Source organism: Carassius auratus, chromosome 14 (assembly GCF_003368295.1).
Source record: "Carassius auratus strain Wakin chromosome 14, ASM336829v1, whole genome shotgun sequence".
NCBI classification, from domain to species: domain Eukaryota; kingdom Metazoa; phylum Chordata; class Actinopteri; order Cypriniformes; family Cyprinidae; genus Carassius; species Carassius auratus.
In genome coordinates, this window is record NC_039256.1 from 13,279,333 (window position 1) to 13,299,103 (window position 19,771).

At 39.1% G+C, this 19,771-nt stretch overlaps 1 protein-coding gene and 1 long non-coding RNA gene across 10 annotated transcripts in view; one reads left to right on the forward strand and one right to left on the reverse strand.

Moving 5' to 3' along the window:
* The window catches only part of LOC113113695 (baculoviral IAP repeat-containing protein 6-like), an 81,535-nt gene that overhangs the window by 11,910 nt on the left and 49,854 nt on the right, over positions 1 to 19,771 (reverse strand). For all 9 annotated transcript variants that reach the window (XM_026280098.1, XM_026280096.1, XM_026280099.1 and 6 more), the window contains exons 66-68: positions 3,925 to 4,138; positions 2,621 to 2,766; positions 145 to 255 (exon numbers count right to left, since the gene is read on the reverse strand). In XM_026280098.1, the coding sequence (XP_026135883.1) occupies positions 145 to 255; positions 2,621 to 2,766; positions 3,925 to 4,138 (471 nt within the window). The remainder of the gene's footprint in view (positions 1 to 144; positions 256 to 2,620; positions 2,767 to 3,924; positions 4,139 to 19,771) is intronic.
* On the forward strand, positions 15,557 to 17,173 carry LOC113113696 (uncharacterized). The gene is made up of 2 exons (XR_003293624.1): positions 15,557 to 15,981; positions 16,542 to 17,173. It is a non-coding gene; the product is annotated as an uncharacterized LOC113113696 (long non-coding RNA).

Genomic DNA, 19,771 nt, shown 5'->3' on the forward strand with positions numbered 1-19,771 from the left:
TTATTTAAAATGGTCATTAAACTGTTTAAATCAATGAACTTGAGAGTAAAATATCATATATTTAAATTATTATTATTATTCCTTTCATCCAGTAAAAACTTAAATGGGTCAAGCACTAGCAGAGACATGTAGTTCAGGACTCACCGAACTGTAGCTTCTTCATGGCCGCTGTAAATTTCTCCTCCATTGAGCGCAAGATGGACAGCGGTTTGGGTCTTACTGCTGCCTTCTTAGAGCTTTCAGCCATCTTCCTCTCTAAAAAAAAAAAAAAAAAAAGGAAAAGACGACACATTAAAAAAAAAACCTTAAGAGTGTGTTCATGTTTGTTTCACAGTGGCCTAAGGGTGTGTTTGACTAGGTCACATCTTCCATCCTCTCATCTCTGACAAACCAACACAGCCTCACCAGAAGCCAAAGTAACCGGAATGCCTGTATGTAGCTCTGCTATCAGTAAAAGAACCATACTGCTAAGAAAAAAAAAAAAACTGGGCTTAAACGGCAAATTTTTCTGACTTGATAATTAAAGACTCCCATTGAGATGCATTTGACTGCAAATTTGTTACTTTGATAAATGAGACGAAGCACAAAAAGTCGTGTTGTAACTTGTTACTCAAATGAGTGGCTGCATTTCGGTTCTCTCGATTCAGATTGTTATCGAGAGAGCCTCAGACTAATGACAACGACAGCAGCAGACCGTCACCACTCCGGTGAGACATATTAGACCGTTAGAGCTACAACACAATTAAACTCCCCTATATTTAGGAGCTTTATGGGATTTCCGCCCATTCTGCAGTGTGCAGACGTGTCCCTCCCTGCTCACACATGCACCATGACAGCCAATCAAATTACCTTTGCGCTTAACAGGGCTGATAACAGTTAATGCTTTGGATACGAGCCACATAAAATCCCACCAACACTGATAGCTCCATTTACTCTCTCCTCATCACATTAGAACACAATATTGATGCCAGTATCAATATTTTACTACAGGACTCCACTTTCAACCAATCAGACATCCTGACTGCACTGCCACTGGAACTTATTTAGAAAAAAAAAAAAAACAGACAGGGTACTAATTAAGTAGTTAAACAGGGTGGTAAGTGTAATGTCTTACTGCTTTTATCATGTGGATGGACAGTGACAGTGGCATTGATCCGCCTGACCATATTAAACGCCCCTCTCATTCACTCATCATGGAGAGAAAGAGAGTATAAGATACCCAAGGGAGGGTGATGGTTACTATACAGTATGTGGATGTGCTGATGTGGTTCTCCGACATAACCCTGGACGTTCCAGATATATCCAAACCTTACCTCCTCAGGAGCACAAGAGTTCATGCTAATGCTCAAAGGTCTATATTTCCCTTAGCTTTGCTCTAGAGGACCTCAGAGGGCCATAGTTTGTAAGTGTTAATAAACGGATGGGACTTATCTCAAGAGCTTTGAATCCCAGGATTAGCAATGCCACGGTCACACTGGTTTTTCTGAGGTCAGCATAGAGGGACTAAACATTGATCACACAACATCCTGTCTGAAAATACACCCTGGCTATGACTAATTAGCAAGACATATATTAAGTCTAGCCTGACAAACAAAACTGCCCAGTAAAGCTGACCCTCCATTTAAAACTCTTTGGAGAAAACGATCAGGCTTTGGCACGGCTCTGTGCTGGAGAGCCGTTTCTCTTTGGCTTATTTTGTCAGAGCAAACAGTCACTCCATGTCCCTCGAGTCCCTCAGACAATCAGGGAGTGTTTTCAGCATGTGAAACACACACCATCCCTCTCCTGACTGTCCACTATACATCCAGCACTGTCCTGCTTTCGCTTCTGCTCTGTTTCAAGTCTCAAGTAGCTAAGAAATAATGCCCTACAGAGACTCAGAGCATGAAAAGTGTTTGCACAGGGGGCTTTAGTGTGAAATGTGCTTCAAATGACGCAGAAAATTTCACGGGTATGATCATTTCATTTTATATAAACATTATGAAATGATTCGTTTGGACATTTTTTGGGAGTTTTGAAAAACTTTTATACACAATTACACTTTTGCATTTTAAATTAGTTTTGTAAACATGAACTACAGGTCAAAAGTTTGGCATTGGTACGATCACAATCTGCATTTCTTTAATCAAAAATGCAGTAAAAATAATATCAAGAAATATTCTTAGAATTAAACGTTAGAATTTATATATATATATATATATATATATATATATATATATATATATATATATATATATATATATATATATATATATACACTTTTTTTTTTTAAAATCTAATTTATTCCAGTGGTGAAAAAGCTGAAATCACTCTAACGTACTGATTTGGTGCTCAAGAAAAATAGCTTATTATCAATGTTGATAAGGAAACTTTTTTTTTTAAGAGAATGAACATAAATCTAGAATACAGACAAAAGGCTGACTATGATAAAGAAGCTAATAATGTTCCCATTACTCTAAAACGTAATTCTGAAAAATGAGTTGATGTTTCTAAATTCATTGAATAACAATTTGTTAAACATTCTAATCAAATAAATATGGAACCGCTCCATTATCATTTAAATAATCCGTCCCTAATGAAAGCATTTTTGGAAACAGCAGATTGAGGTGGATGTTCTCACCCTGGTTGGCCTGTCGTAGGTTTGTGGAGGCAGCATAAACGATCTCTGCGGTCTTCTGGATGTCGGGAACTAGCAGGGTGAGGCCTTCTGGCTCAGGATCAGATGTCTCCGTCTTCATCACCCCTTTACTTTTGTCTTTCTTCGACCTAAGGTGGACAAAGAATAATCAGAAATCACATTTCTATAGACGCCAACAAATTAATTAGGAGTTTTTATTTTGTGTTTGCATGCATTTGAACATGTGAAATGTTTCATTTTTCAATGACCACAACAATGACAGAGAAAAACCAAATGCATGTCCTCAAGAACATCTCAGCCTCTCATGTCCCAACGCTCTCATCCGGAGAGGTGCTAGTATGCACTGAATGCATCAAATGAGCAGCAGATTGTGACTTGTCTCCAAATTAAACCAACGTCCAGCTGTCTTGTGGCTAAGCATACACTCTCACAACATGCATCTTTCATTAAGCAGGAGGAGAGAAAATTAAAGGGACAGACAAATGAGAAAGGGGACATGTCAGAAATGTCCTTTACTTGTAGGTGACACATAGGGACAATAATTAAGATGGCCCCATCATTCAAAGGAAACTTGGGACAGAGCCAAGCTCGTTGCTTCGCCCTGTGACTAACAGGCCAACGCCATTAACATCTCGCTAGCCATAAAGACTAAGTCATTATTAAATACAGACAGCTGATAACAAATCACAGTCTCTCACTACTCTACATATCTATCTGTGTTACTACCTGAAGCAAGCAGACTCACAATCTTTACCTGGAGGATGATAAAAACAGGTAAAACTAATTAGGCTTATATTGAAGCCTTATATTGGGACGTAAAATATATTAAAACTTAATAATCTTCAAAAAGAAAATGTATTTATCAATTTATCAAAAGTAAAGAATACATATTTATTTTTTAATTTAAATTAATAATTCAAGTATTTTTCATCATTTGTAAATAATATTAATACAATATATTTCAATAATACAAAAAAAAAAAGAAAAAGGAAAAAATAGTATTTCTGATAAACAATACATTGCTAAAAAAATCTAATTCATCATATATGGCTTTTTGAGGGCTGATCTAGCAGTCATTTATCACTGTGCGTTACTCCTCTGCTGAAACACTGGTTTTGACTTGTGTCTGCAGCATCAGGTTACATCTTGTGTGTATAAGGTTTTTCCATGCAGGTCAGAGAGTGTCACAGGGCAGGCTTCCATCCATCAGCAGTCACTCTGTCTGTCCTCTATTAGTGTGACCGACGGTGGACAATGTGTGTGTGTGTCTAAGAGGAAGAGCGCACCTGAGGCGGTTGGTATAGGTGTCCACACAGGTCTTCATCTTGGCCAATAACATGCCAACAGATGTCTGACACTCAGTGTTTTCTTCATCCTCTTCCTCTGCAGCGTCTCCTGATAGCGGCAAGAGCAGAGGAACCAGGCTGGTGCAGGTGGAGATGGCCCTCAGCAACTCCAACAGAGCCCGATACAGGGGGACGTGACGCGCCATGTCCAAAACTGCAGGAGACAGAGAGACAGAGAGACAGAGAGACAGAGAGACAGAGAGAGAGAGAGAGAGAGAGAGACAGAGAGACATTACGTACAGACACAGGACGCTTATAAAAGATAAAGTCGATTACATCTCTTAAATGACAGAAGGACACAATACCTCTTCAAGGTTAATAATTTTTTTTTTTTAATGGATGCTTTAAGGAACATCATTGGTTTCAGAGATTTAAACCGAATCCTTGTGCAGGACATACAAAAGGTTTTATCATGTGGATGAGTCAGCTTATGACCATCTTACAGATGGAAAAACAAGGAAACTAGTGTGGTTTAGTAGTTTACTCAAAAATGAACAGATTCTGTCAACATATACTTAACATTATGCATTTGAAACCTATATGACTTTCTTTAGCAGAACAGAAAATATGATGCTTTGAAGAATGCTGGGAACCAAAAAATATTTTATGTTGCACAGAAAAATGGTCAGTCATACAGGTTTGGAATGAAATGGGGTGTCGAAGCTGACAATTTAGATTCTTTGGGGAACTGTCCCCTTAAGACACAACATAATAGCACAGAAAAGGTACTTTGGCTGTAGTAAGTTAGAAAGTTTGGGAGGAAAACGTCAACAACAAAAACTCAGTCATAACCAAACAACTCAATCTTCTCGAGTATGTTGAGATGCCATAAGAACCAGAGGTTTGAGGCATGAGGGGCTCTTTGTGCATGCATTTCCTGTTTGGAGAAGGCACGATAATCCTTTTGAGGCCCAGGAGAGTCTTAAAGCCAGAATGAGAACAGTGAGAGAATAAAGCATGAGAGGGAACGAGACAGAGAGAGATTATCAAGGGTCTTCAGGCAAAACGCTTTAATCAGGCTCATATTATCAATGTGCAATGATTGTTAGGAGCAGGAATACTGTGTCTGACACATGTGCGTGTGTGTTTTTAAGAAGAAAGAGGAATTTCAAATGACTGAAGGAGCTCCGTCAAAGGGTTTCATTTGAGTGTGCACCTACTGCGAGGACACAATAGATCAGAGAGAGTTTAGTGTGTGCGTTATATCACAATGTCAGTCTATGTTCCAGATTCTCCTCGTGCTCTCCTCAGTTCAGACTGTTTCTCCTTCACCCTCATCTCATTTACAGACTAACTGATTTACAGCACACCAATCCTCCTCCATGCCCCTCTCTCTCCCTCATCAGATATTCAGCTCCATGCTGGATTGGGTGGATGATAAACAATGTTAGTGAGAGCAGAGAGGACACATACGTCTGCTCCCCTGCCCTCCGTCGCCGGACACAGGGAAGAGCAGAGATGATGCAGGAAGAGAGGAGGGAGGACACGGCAGAACAGGAGGATTGAAGACGGGAAGACAGGAGAAAGGAGAAATGAGAAAAGACAGACTAAGAGAATAGGCAAGGACACATGGAGGTGGAAGAGGAGACCAGAAGGCACCGGAAAAAAGGAGGGGCAAACAGAACGGAAGAAAGGAGAAGGCAGACGACACTACGAGGAGGAGAGGAAATGAGAAGGAAGGACAAGGCAACAGAGAAGGTGACCAGAAAGGAGAAAAGGCAAACAGAATAGAGCATAGGAGGAAAGGAGCAAGCAGAAGGAAAGGACAGAAGAAATAAGGAGAACAGAAAGGAGATGAGAAGAAACAAAAAAGAGAGGAGGAGATAAGACCAGATAAGAAGGGGTGGAGTCACAAAAGGAGAAAGCAGAGTAGAAAAACTGAAAATATAAGAAAGCTGAGGAGGAGACAAGAACAAGAGAGCAGAGGAGAAGATCAGACAAGAGGCAAAAGCTGGAGAGGAGAACAAACAAATAGGGGAGGGAAACAATAGAGGAGACAAGAAAGGAGGAGAAGAGATAATAGGAGAGAAGGAGAAGAGATAATAGGAGAAAGGAGAAGAGTCCAGAAAGGAAGAAACAGGAAAGGAAAGACAAGGGGGGGGGGGGGGGGGGGGAAAGAAGTGGATAGGCTTTTAAGAGGAAAAAACAATGGAAGAGAGCAAAAAGCAGAATAGAAGACCAAATAGGAGGAGAAGGGGAGAAAAACAGAAAAAAAGGCAGGAGGAGGAGAAGAGAGGAGAGATTAGATAACTATAGATAATACTACAGTCTTACTTCAAACTCCTCACAGCAGCTTTAAGGACACTACAATATCATCCATCCATTCCCTCTTCCCCAGGAAAAGACTGAGGGTCACAGATCATCTAGACTCAAACTGTGCCTGATCCACAGCTCCACTGCTATAAACGGTTCTTCATTTGTACCATAAGACCTCTGTGACTGACCTCTCCCCCCGTCAGCTCACTGTCTAAAAGGAACAATATAGCCTCAAGCACTGTGTGAGAGAAAGAGCTCCATGCACACGTGAGACATCTTAAAAACATCTTCAAAAAAAAAAAACACTAAACAATACAAAACTTCTCTTTTATTTTAGGAATTTCAAATTGGTAATATTATGGAACAAAAGATGTTGTTGTTGATCTTCTAAAGTAAGAATACAAAATACTAGGTAGACAATCAAACTTGGTCTGCACTGGCGAATTGAAAGCTACATTGGTATGTGGGATTAGCCAATCATAATGAGTTGTTTGCATTAAGTCTTAACCTTAACAGAGGTTGTAAGTGGTCATAAGGATACATAAAACTAGACTTGTAGATTTTCTGAAGCATTTGTGTGTGGCTAGTGTTTTGCGAGTGTTTTACAAGGCATAATTATACAGTTCTGAGAAATGTCCAAAGGTGCTCACCTTAATTCTCTAGGACATTTTAAATATGGTTTCGGTGCCTGTTTAAATGTATATCTACAGTATTTCCACCAAATTATTCATAATTCTCATTGCTAAGGTTTCTCCCATGTTTTTTTTCTCTTTTTCCCTTCCATTTCTGTGGACTGATGGGAGTTTGAGTTCCTTGTCACAGTCGCCTTTGGCTTGCTTGGTTGGGCTCTAAAAGACACTTAATATTCAGTAATATCATCGATTTCATGGCACAGAGACTTTTGGATGAGAACAAAACTCGAACTGAACTGAGCTGAATAATGACACTATAGTCTTCTGTAGAGCTGCTTCATACTGAATACATTTTTTTCATAATTCATGAATTTTGCCATATCGTTACTGAACTGAATCAACACTGAACTGATTCAAGCTGAAAAACACTACTGCCTTCAGTTGAGCTGCTTATTGCTGAGCTGCTGATGAATGAATGAATGAAATGTATTGAACTGAACCAACACTGAACTGGCAGCAGCTGAATACTGACACACTATTATCTTGGTACAGCTGCTTTTTAACAGGGATTTTGTGTTTGACTCTTTTTTGAAGTTTGTGCACCATTGATTCTGTTACTTTACTGATTTCTGAGAAGCTGTTTTGAAGCAATTAAAACAATGCTGCAAGCATTGTTGTAAAAAGGGCTTGAATCAAAAAAGAAAAGACAAAGTGGTACAACTCAACTTAACAACCTCACAATTCATGTCAGTAGTGGGACAGAACACCATTCACCTGGTGTTAGGTAAGTTTCCTATGCTCACCATGACTGCATTTATTTTATAAAAAGAGTAAAACAGTTATATTGTGAAATATTTCAATTTAAAAGAACTGTTTTCTATTTGCATATATATCAAAATGTAATTGTAAACAGCAGCCATTGCTCCAGTCTTCAATATCACATTATCCTTCAGAAATCATTCTAACATGCTAATTTGCTGCTCAAAAAAATAATAATAATTCAGATTGAAAACTGCTGTGCTGCTCGATATTAAGTAGTTTAATACACCCCATTCACACACATAGGAAACATGCAGTACTCAGAATGAATGTTAGGGGTACGGTGTGTGTGTGTGACAGTTCTCAGAGCATGCGGTAGAAACTCTTTGTCACCATGACAACAAAGATCTTGAGGACACAGGCGGGACAAGACACACCAGCAGCAGCAGAAGAGAAATGCACACTTGCTTTTTGCCTTGTGGGTTGGTAAAAAATTGATCTGGTTATTTACAACATGCAGAAATACATAACTGTTCACAGATGAAGAGAGCGAGACAAAAACTGTCTTTGTGTTTGTGTGTGTATGCACAAGCATTTATTATTATGTTTGAAATAACACTAATACACTTTTATTGAAGTAAATCATGCTGACAGGAGTCTGATTTTAAATGCCGCTTTGCAGAGCAGAACTGGGCCTCAAGTCTAATGACTGACACAAAAATCATGCTTCCCAAATCAGGGTACAAGAGTCCTCCGCCTGTCTGGAGTGAGCCAGAATCCTTCATATGAAGGCAGGTTGAAAAAAAAAAGTCACAACATGCAGCAAGAGCTCAAAGAGGCGCTCCATCAATAATGCAAGAGAACGAGGAATAAAACAAGACGAGTGCTGCTGCATCTCCCTTTCACACTTCTGCATCTCTCTAGCACAGACAACACTGAGATGCAGGACATAGACTGATGACACAACCAGACCACTGACTCAACACACTGAGGAGAACATCTCCTGATCCAGATGCCAAACACACATAGAAAATAAAAGAGCACAGAGTGAAAGGAAGAGAAAGAGAGAGTTTAATAATATGGTTCATAAGTCATATTCATATGCCCATGAGTCCATTAGACACCAAACCTTACATTACAATGCACAAGCTTATAAGAGATGTTGCAATTGGAATTAAGAAATTAAGAAATTAATTCAGTGAGTACATTAAAGATTCTATAATGTTACAATGTTACAAATGATTTCTATTTTAAAAGAATTTTTTTTTATTTTATTTACTTTCTATTCATCAAAGAATCCTGAAAAGAATTATCAATGTTAATAGACATAATAATTAAAATAAACAGCTATAAAAAAAAAATAAAAAAAAAATAAAAACACTCTTGCCAACCCCATACTTGAGATTGGTAGTGATCATTAATATTTAAAGAATACTACTAAGGTTGGGTACTATAATCCATTAAACAACCTTGGTTCCTTGTTCCAGTACTACACCAAATCCAACAGCATTGGCAGAATGAGCCTAGATTCAAAATGCCTCTCATTTTTGGATTCAGTCCAGCTGACCCCAGACATTGCAAGTGATGGTGGCGGCTTGCAAAGTTACTTTAAACAGATGGAGTCAGCTAGCAGACACTTTGGTGCCTGGGCAATCTGATTGTAAGCATTAACATGTTACAACGACACCCATGTTAATGAGAAAATGGCACCCTTCCAGAAATGTATTACGAGTCGCTTAAAAGATATGTCAGTGTGACACAAAAGGCTGTAATTTTCAGGAAAACAGTCTTATATCTGAAGATATCCTGTGCCAGCAGAGGCTGTTTATGCACAAGAATGTTTGATTGAGCTAATGGTGACAACCACAGGGCTGTAATTTTCCTCCTCTGCAAAGCTGCTATAAAACCTTCAGCTAACGGAATGATAACAAAGCACATTCTTCCCTTTCTGCATCATTTAAAGCCACTAAATCATTCAGAGCATCTCTCTTGTCTGAAGACGACTCAGTTTCTCTAACGCTCTGATGACACTGGATTTTGGATAGCAGGCTGACCAGCTGATGTTGATGTTTTTTGGTAAAAGTTTCTGGAAGACTGTAAATATGAAGCTGCATCTCTTTGATCAAAAATACAGTCAAATATTGTTATATTGAGAAATATTACAATTTAAAAATGTTTTTCTATCTGATTATATTCGAAAAAAAAAAAAAAAAACTTTCAGAAATGAAAGGTTTGCTGCTTAATATTTTAACTGAAATCAGTTGTACTGGTTAATTTTGTTTCTTTAAACCATTATATGAATAGAAAGTTTAGAAGAAAATAATTTATTTGACATGTAAATATTTTTTGTCTTTAATGTCAAAATCCTACTTTTGTTTTTGCGTTTTATCCCTTTATTTCGATAGGACTAAGCAACCCTCTACGGACACCTTGACAATTGAATCGCCATTGGCTAGTAAATTTTTTTGTTTACTTGCCAGACTGATATACTAATATGTATAAATATATAGATATGATATAATATAATAATACACACACACACACTGTATATATTTTTTAAATGGCACTGCTTATGTAAACTAATTATTATACTTATAAGATGATAATAATAATAATAATATGAATAATAATATGAATTCTACTAATAAGCACATTATAAAATGTACTAAGTATTAGCGAGCTATGAATATTATATCATGAATATTTATCATGTTTAGTGCGTTTGCTCGAACTGATTTGCTAAAATCAAAACAGGGACGATAATAGGTGAGCACCAGCCAATGAGATTGCAGTTTGCGCATTAGCTCCGCCCACTAACGGAAAACCTGACAGTTCTTAAAAGCTGAAAAACTGGGGGAAGGTAAGCAAGCCAGGATTATCAGCGCCAACATGGTATTGCATTTGAAGAGCCAAAGTTAGAAATGTGCACACTGCACACATTTCCAGCATAACCAAACCAGTATAAACCAGTTTCAAGACCAGCATCCTACAGAAGGCTAACAAAGCTAAAATAATCTTGTGGTCCACTCACTTTCTGTGACTACTTCTTTTTAATGACCATACCACTCCTTTCCTTCCATTCTTCCTTAAACTCCTCCACTCTCCTTTCTTTATCCAATAGCTCCCGTGCTCCCATCCAGGTAAAAGTGGGGTATCTATCTCCATCCACGCAGGAAGGTGTAATTAATTTTGACAAGCCCTCTGACTGACATTTGGCATTTTGTGTGGGCACACACAAACTGTCAAAGAGCTTTGGAGAGAGAAGAATATGACTTAACAAAGGGCACCTGTTCAGATGAGCAGAATGAGATATATTAATACATCACAGCAAGAAGGAAACAGGCTGAATCTTATTACACACTTTCTCTACAAACATCTTAATTAGAAAAAGAAACCTTAGACTAAAAAAAAAAAAAACACTATAATGAATTAGTCTTGGAGGTTTTGCCAGTCAGTTATGAATTGTGTGCACTGTTTAGAGTTTGTCCTCTATAATGATCGTTGGGGAGATTTAGAGGAAAAAAATTGGAAGAGGCAGGAATGTGCAGCGGATGAGTGCACACACATCCATTAAAAGGTTTCCAAGCCATCACTCACTCTCTCCGTTTTTGGCGTTTGATCGAGGGGAGTATGAACGCATCCTGCAGGATGTTGCGGCAGGTTTGAAAAGCTTGTCAGAGCTGACCCAATTCACCACTGTCCATTTCTGAGAATCTCAGAAGTACATCGCTCAAAGTCTGTATTACACCATCGACTGCGGTTTTAAAACCTACATATAAAAACACTCTACATGATTCAAGACTAGGGATGCATCCAAATAATGGCCACTGACAATTTTGGTCCAAAGATGCTGAAAAATGAAAAAGCTAATAATCTGAGCATGTTTTTTTTATTTTTTTATACATAAATTAATATATATGTGTGTGTGTGTTTGTATAATTGACTTTACAAATGATTCTGAGCAACCACAAATTCAAAATGCTCATATTTCAAGAATTAGAAGTGTACAAGAGGTTAAAGGTAGCAGCCTGTCTCAAGTGTTTCCAATCAGATACTAATAGAAGATCAATATTAGAACACAAGCAGATCTTTGAGTCAGCAGAACTTTGTAATATTATGGTCACACACATTATAAAAATGCTCCATAATCGCCCATCACTTGCTGTCAGCTTGATGATTATATGATCCACAGCTCCAGAGAGAAAGGGAAAATTACAAACAGAGAAAAAAAAAAATTACAAACAAATAAATTAATATAAACAATGGCTCACTGACAAGGAACTTCACTTAGAATAGAGGTAGGGGAAAAAATCCTGCCTCTTTCTTCATGGCTACGAAACCCGGCATGTTCAGTTTGAACTGTTTTAAGTGTTCTGGCACGCGCAGGAAACCCAGTACAAAGGGAATTCACCCACATTATAATTTCATTTAATTGGCCTGTGCGATAATTTCTGCACAGTATGGTGACTGAAATGTGCCATAACTAAATATCAAAGGAAGAGTGAGAGAGCTATAGAGAGAACAAAAGAGTGTGAGAGAGAGGTGTTCTTCTGGCATGAGACATGCTATCAGATAATCATGTTGAAGATGGTTGAAGGAAATAAATATAAAGTTTATAATCATTCATTTTTTGTTATTGGATTACCATTACCAAAAATGTGTCAATAACACACACACACACACACACACACACACACACTCTGTACCTTTGGAAGCATCAGGATGAAACACTGACAATGAAGTTCTACAGCACAGATTATTCACTATTAATGACCCGATTTATTATCATTTATGATTTCAGAACATGCCATTTCAAAACACATTTTAAACAATAGTGAAAGATTCAAACTTAGTCTACATGTTACTCCAAAAAAAAAAAAAAAAAAAAAAAACTTTAAACCCTCCCCTTCAACCATCTGCTGCTGACACCGCCTTTTCAAGATCAAATCAATTCCTAATGACAAAAATAAATGATCTTCATTTTTTTTCCTTCTTTGAATATCTTCTTCACTCACAAAAATAACATTACAGAAGTACTCCGTTTTGCTCCTTATGCCTGAAGGCAAAGTCTTTTATTGACCTCCTGTAATTGTGCGCCTGCCCAGAGGTCAGGATTATTTCAGATTGAAACAGTAAATAATTGATCGGGCTTTGCTGAGGTCTGAGGGCTGCTAGAAGTAAACCAACTTATTTATGTAGCACATAACACTGATCTATGATTTCATCAGACTGAATGTGGCAGGGAAGGAGTGTAAACTGATCCTCTATTCTGCTCCCTTCTATTAAAAAGTTAATGTGTACAATGAGGTTGATAGTTTATCAACACACACCAATGGACAGGAGAACAGATAAAGGCAAAGAGCAGGATGAAGAATCAAAAAAGGCATAGGGAAAAGAATGGTCAGAAGAGTACACGAGGAGAAGGAGGGGAAGTTGTCATTTCATATTTCATTTCCAATGATGGGGAGCAAGGAAACAAGGAACATACTCCTCAAGGGTCAGACTGAGTCTGTCCAGGCCAGGGTTCGTACAGAAACTGCAAAATGAAATTTAAGTACTTGGTTTTCAAGAACTAAAATCAGATTTCACACTTATCAAACAATATTATTATCTTTCAACTTTAACATTTGAAATATGGCAAAGACCATTATCAAAAATGATATTTTCATTTTATTTCATGATTATATGATTGACCTGAAGAATGAAAGCTGTATCATACACTTGGGAAATTATGAGCTATAATCACCACTTATCAACACTAGGGTGTGTGCCTATAAACTTGAGATATACAGATACTTGGTTCACTAGAATGAGAACATTTTAATACTATTTTTATAAAATCACACAAATTAAATACAGTTGTATTTTTAAATATTTTAACTAATCTAGGACTGTAACTAATAATCATTTTGGGCAATCAAGTAATCTACTGACAATTGAGTAATCTGGAATTTTTTGTAATACAAATAGACCCAAGTAAAAAACAAGCTTTAGTAAGACTATTTATATATAAACTAATGATGAGGCAATAATAACTGGTTCAAATAAAAGGATCAAAACCAAGTAATTACATGGTTTTATTGAACAACACTGATAAAATAGGCCCACATAATGTATTATTCCTACACAAAATATAAACAAACTGAATTTTATAATGTGTTACAACAAATACCTGCAGAGGGCGCCACTGGCCTGGCGATGCTTCACTTTACAGCGTGATCCAAGGATGTTTAAATCAATGTCATTTAAATAGTTGGCCACATGCAAACTCGGAGCAAGGGTTTGAACTTTTATTTTGAAACGTGATGTACAACAAATCGTGATGTATTCGTCTTTGTTGGAATATTTAAACATGATTTCTCATGCTCCACGGTGCAACACAAAACGCGTCAGACTTTATACGCGTTCCCAAATGAAACCCAACTGAACAGCACATGCAATAAAAGACCAAACAATATAATGCAAGCTCTATTAAAGGTTTAACCACAAACTCAAATTTATACTGAAATTGCGAGACCACTTTTCTCCTTAAGGAGTACGTAATATCGCAAGATCTCGTGCGCTGCTAAAAGCCAGGTGAAACGGCTGTGCATTCAAGTCAGAAGCGGAGCATTGTTAATATTGCACAAAAAGGACTGTCTTATAGAGAAAAAAAAAATAACACTAATTTCATACATTACTGCCCTTAAAAAATTCAAGTACTTTTAAAGTACCTTCTCAAAAATGTGGCTTGTTTCAAGGGTTTTCCGGTACTTCAATTTAAAAGCCAAATTGAAGTACTTCAAGCATTTTAAGCACCTTGTACGAACCCTGGCAGACACACAGGGTGTTCACGGTAGCTTGTGTTTGAGTTTTGAGTAAAGGCTGTAGACGAATATTACAATAAAACAAAATGCCTTTTTTTTACACTTCAGCTTCGAAGTTGTCAGCATTAAAAGCCAATTAAAAAGACGTTTATTCACTGTGAGGGGCCCATGATCATAAGTTCATCGACAAATTTTGTTTTAAATGTCAACACGATCATCTTCTAAACTGTCCAATGAAAGATCTTTACATAATAATACATAAAGTTATCTTTACAAGATATTTACAATAATGACGACTTAATGGGATGTTTTATTGACATTTTACAGCCACTTACTTAGAGTTCTTCCATAAGATTATGCTTTCTGAAAAGGACAAAAACTGGATAAATAATTTTAAAAGCCTTAAAAATTGTCTGAGATCATCGATAATCAAAAGACAGGAGACCTATGATGGTTTTGTGTACATATGTGATTATCAAATACCAAGGATAAATTTGGGTCACAATCCCACATCTCTCCATTTGGATACTTCTCATCTCTGTGTAGCTCCACATTGTTCTTGGCAATAAAGACATTTGACGTGAGCTTCCTCACCGCCCACCCTCCCGTTCTCCCTCACTCACTCGGTTTCCGCGGTTACCAGCCGCTCTGCTTGGTTATGCAATGCACGCCGCTTTCAGGCTCTGAGACGGGACCTATAACCACACGACTGCCATCAGCTACGGACAGAGAACGGCAGGGAAGGGAGCTCACAGCCGCAGGTCGCCGATCTTCATAGCATCCGGAGGCGCTTGCGCGCATCTGTAGCACTTCTACACCCACAGAAAAAAAGAGGAGCGCAAAAGAAGGGAAAGAAATCACAGAGCAGGGAAAAGAAGAGAAGGTGGGGGCCAGTATTTGTTACAAATGTTGAGACTCCCCGCTTTCAGATGCTAAAAGGGTCAGATAGAGAAGAGTGACAGAGCAGAGAACGAAAGTGTGACAGCAAGTGGGAGGGGAGACCGAACCAAAGACTGTGATTTTTTTTTTTGTAAAAGGAGAGAGAACAAGAAAAAGGGAGGAAGAAGGATGGTGAGGAGCGAATTTCACCGAGCCTCTCTTGAACGAAAGGTGGGAGGCATTCTAGAAAAGAATAATAACGGGAAAAAAAAACAATGTTGCGAAGAATAAAATAATAACTGAATAAGCCTGGAACAAAAGAAAAGGCTGGTGATACATAAAGAGGTTGGGATACTGAAACAGAAAGAGCGAGAGAAAGCTAGAGGGAGAGCGAGAGAGAGGGGTGGGGGAGAAGGGGAGGGACGTTGGGGACTGAGATTGTTGTCTGCGTAACGCACACGGCTCAAGGAGATGCTGTTGTAGACTTAACTATTTCTCCCTCTTACTCGCTCTTCACCTCTCAATTTCTCTTTTCTCCTCCTTCGGCATCATGGATGTCAGACGTTTGGCCAGCTGGCCCTCATGTTGCCGACAGCCCAGATATGCTTCTCCTGTGATGAGTCCACACCATGCTGGATCTTCCCCCAGATCTCCCACGCCGTAGGGTAAGACTCCCTGTTTTCTTGCTGTATATTTTTTTCCATCTTGCTTTCGATTTGTCAGTCGGTCTACCTGCTTTATTGTCCACTTCGCTGAGCTGTATGTTTGCCCCTGGCTGCTTATTGAGGTTGATGTTCTGTAGGTTGATAACTGTAGGAACCTGGATGCCTACGCTTCTACATGTGCTCCAATGAATGTGGCACCATAAACCACATGGGATGAGAAAAGGAAAAAAAAACGTGGCAGAGGCGAACAGCAAGTGAGAAGGTTTAAATGTACAGTAAATCATCTCAGCTGCAGAGTCACCCTGTTGTAGCACCTCCGAAGGGAAATATCATTTTCTGAGGGGGGAATCCATCACTGAGGTGGGGGGGGGGATCCTCTTTGGTGTTCACTACGCCATTTGCAGCTGGGCAATCAGGGGAGAGGGAAATCTCACCCTCCGTGCTGTTCGGTCTGGCCTCTGGATGAATGCTTCTGGTGGCCATCAGAGAATGTAAAGGGCAGATGGGCCAAAAAGAGGCTTCCACATCTTGTCAACTGATGCTCTCCTGTTTCTCCACAGATAAGCACCCAGGAGACAGAGGTGGGGGGTCAGAATGGGGACGACTACTGTCAGTATAGAAGAGGTTCGGGCGCAAGAGGGTAAAGAGGAGCGAGAGGAGTCCATCTTGGCCCTGTTGGGGATCATTGGCACCTTCTTGAATCTCTTCGTCATTGTGTTTGTTTACATCTACACTACTCTGTGAGGAGGAGGCTCCACACTGGTTGAGAGCAGGTGGAGGTGAGGGGAAGAGTCAGACGGAGATATGATAGAGGGGTTGACATCACACAGAGAGGAACGTGGAAGATGACACTGGACCACTCAGGACAGGGGGAGTGATGCTTGCACTTGACCACTGAGCCCTTACGGATATATACGGTCCATCTCAATGCAATTGACGTCTGTTTAATGTGGACCTCTTGACACATGGAGAGCGATTCTTGGATAGGCCAGATTTGTACCCTTGCAGGATGTGGTCATGGGCCAAGGCACCACGTTTCCCCGGTGGTGGGTATTACATTGAGCACTGCCTGGCTTCAATGACAAGGACGCATGTGCGAAAGTGTCTATTGGTCAAACACACGAACATCATAGGGCAACTGAATGACAGCTTTCAAACTTAACCACCAATAGAATGAGTTTTGCAATAAAATTAAAAAAAACTATAATTCTCAATTATTTTTCTATTAAGAGCAAAAAAGAGAATGAGACACTCTGGGACTCATCTGCAGGTTCGAAAAGCTGGAACTTGTGGGAACAGGCAGTTTGATGACATTTGGACACTTTTTCACTTCAGTTCCTCCTCCTTTCTGACTGGTGGTGGGAAGATAAACATTCAAATATGAGTGTGTCTGTTTTCTGTCTGATTTGAGTGCGGTGTCAGACACGTTTCTGTGCAAAGGAAAATGCTTTTGTATTGATATATAATTACATACTAAATGTATTGTGCCATAGGGATCAATAAAACTATATTCTATGGATTGGGATGTTGTGAATGATGTGCATGTGTGGAAAAAAAAAGCTTCATCTTGTTTCAAAAAGACCAGAGTTGACCAATCACGTATGCGCTGCCCTGCACGTCTATGGGTGTGAGTCATGCATTTGGGTTTTTGAGTATTAGTAGAGCTCAGCGTACCGTAAAGACAGTCAGGTAAAATAACAAGCAGTTGTGAAAGGGAAAATGTGAAGAGGAGGTTGGGGCAGAGATGGTTACGAAGCTTCGCTATTTTCATCTGTCTGTCCCAGCGGTGATGGAAGTGTTTTTAAGCCCTTTGAGAACACAGAGGTCAGATTCCTGTCATTTGTGATAGAAAGTGGTAGAAATGGTTGATGGGAGCTTCATGCATGAGAATGAGGCTTCAGAATGTGCTCAAACAGCCTCCAACACAAACACATCAACCAATCTAAGAACGCTGGAAAATGTGTGCATGTGATTGTTTTTTTTTTTTTTTTTTTCAAGAAAAGGGTTGTGTTTCAGTGTAAGTGCGTTTGCCCTCTGTATGAGTGCGTTGCGATACGTCACACTGAAATGTGCGCCCGAAAAATCTGCCTGCGGAAATGTTAGCAGGGCTTTAAGCTTAGTCTCAGGTCCCTTGATAAATTCCAAAGCCACAGGGCACTGCTGTAATAAAGGCCTGTGCTGTAAATCAGCATGTACCTGCAGGGCTTATCATCAAATACAAATCCCCACTACCACGGCTCTGTGTAAACCAGCTCTCAAACCAGAGTAGAACCTCTCTACCTGCACTCAGATCAGTGGGAACACTTTACACCAGATCTCAGATAAGTGCTCCAGTTCTTAGGTCAGGAAGTGTTTTCATGCAATTTAAAAGTTCATTTTCAGTTTGACTAAGACAATAATTGCCCTAAAATTTTATATAAACGACTGACAAACAATTTTTATTGACCTTGAGATTATGATTGTAGCTATTTTTTTTTTTTCAAGGATGCACACACATTAATTAGAATACAACGCAATGAGAAATTGAGGAGATGCATATTTACTCCTTCAAATATTCAATTTGACATTGGACAGAGGGATAAAGATAATGGCTTGTCTACAAAAAAACCTGTGTGTAAACGTACTTCTAATAGAATAACCCTCTCTACCTAAACTAATATCAGTGTAAACCCTTACTCAAGATTCAATTAAACCCTCTACACCTGCAAGAAGCAACCAGTATAGACACGTTCCAATCCTAAGAGCTTAACCAAACCTTAGAATAATAGAAATAATGCACTTCCAGCATTTCGATGGACATGGCCTCCTGACACACGTATGAATAAGAAACTTATGATTCAGTTCAGATACAGCTCGCAGGCGTAATGCAGGGGGATGTGTGCGTTTCCTGGGGTCAACAGTCCTGTGTGAGGTTCACACGTGACACGGTGGTCAAAGACATGGATCACAACTGCTTTATTCTTCACAGGCCGATATATCAACACAGAGACACACAGACCAAAGGCAAAGCATTACCTTTAACACCTTTTGTACAAAAGCTCTGTTCCAAATCCCTTGTAAACTGCTTCCCTTCCTACATAGGCAGCATCCTAGCCATCATGAAGCTTCATAAGTGACTGATTCTGAACACTCGGCTACAAATGATTACTTTTGAGACAACAGAGCCTGACATTATAAAGTTGCTGAGCTAAGAACATGATTTTCTAATAAGCATAAATATACACAACTCCCACAATATTGATCAACAGTTCAGGTCTCGCCCAGCATCTTGAATTAAAATCAGGGTGCATCTCAATGTATTCTGGGATTACATTCTTTGCAAAGGATATAAATCAACAGCTCCTTTGAATTCAGCTAAAACGAGGTGGCATAATTAAAGTGCCTACCTACCTTGTTCAAACGTCTTTACTTCAAAAGCACATCAATGATGCCTAAAACGTCTCCGTAGGCAGACCACTAGATAAATAAACGTGATGGAGTGAACAGGGAGCCATATTGAGGGGGTGGGAGAAGAAAGGAACGAGAGAACACAGTGATCATTTCTATGAACACAACACTCAGGGAAAAGACTCTAGCACCTCAAAAACCTGCCCTACTTAATGATTGCAGCAGGTCAGCTGTTTCAAACACACGCAAACATTACATGAACATACAGCATATGTCAGGGGCGCCGTGTGTAGGCGAGTGTGATATCCCTGTAATGAAAACAGCTTTCAAGGGACTATGAAGTAAACAGAAATAAACCCAACACAGAGAGCAACTGCATGTCCTAAAGACCTGAATTAACAGA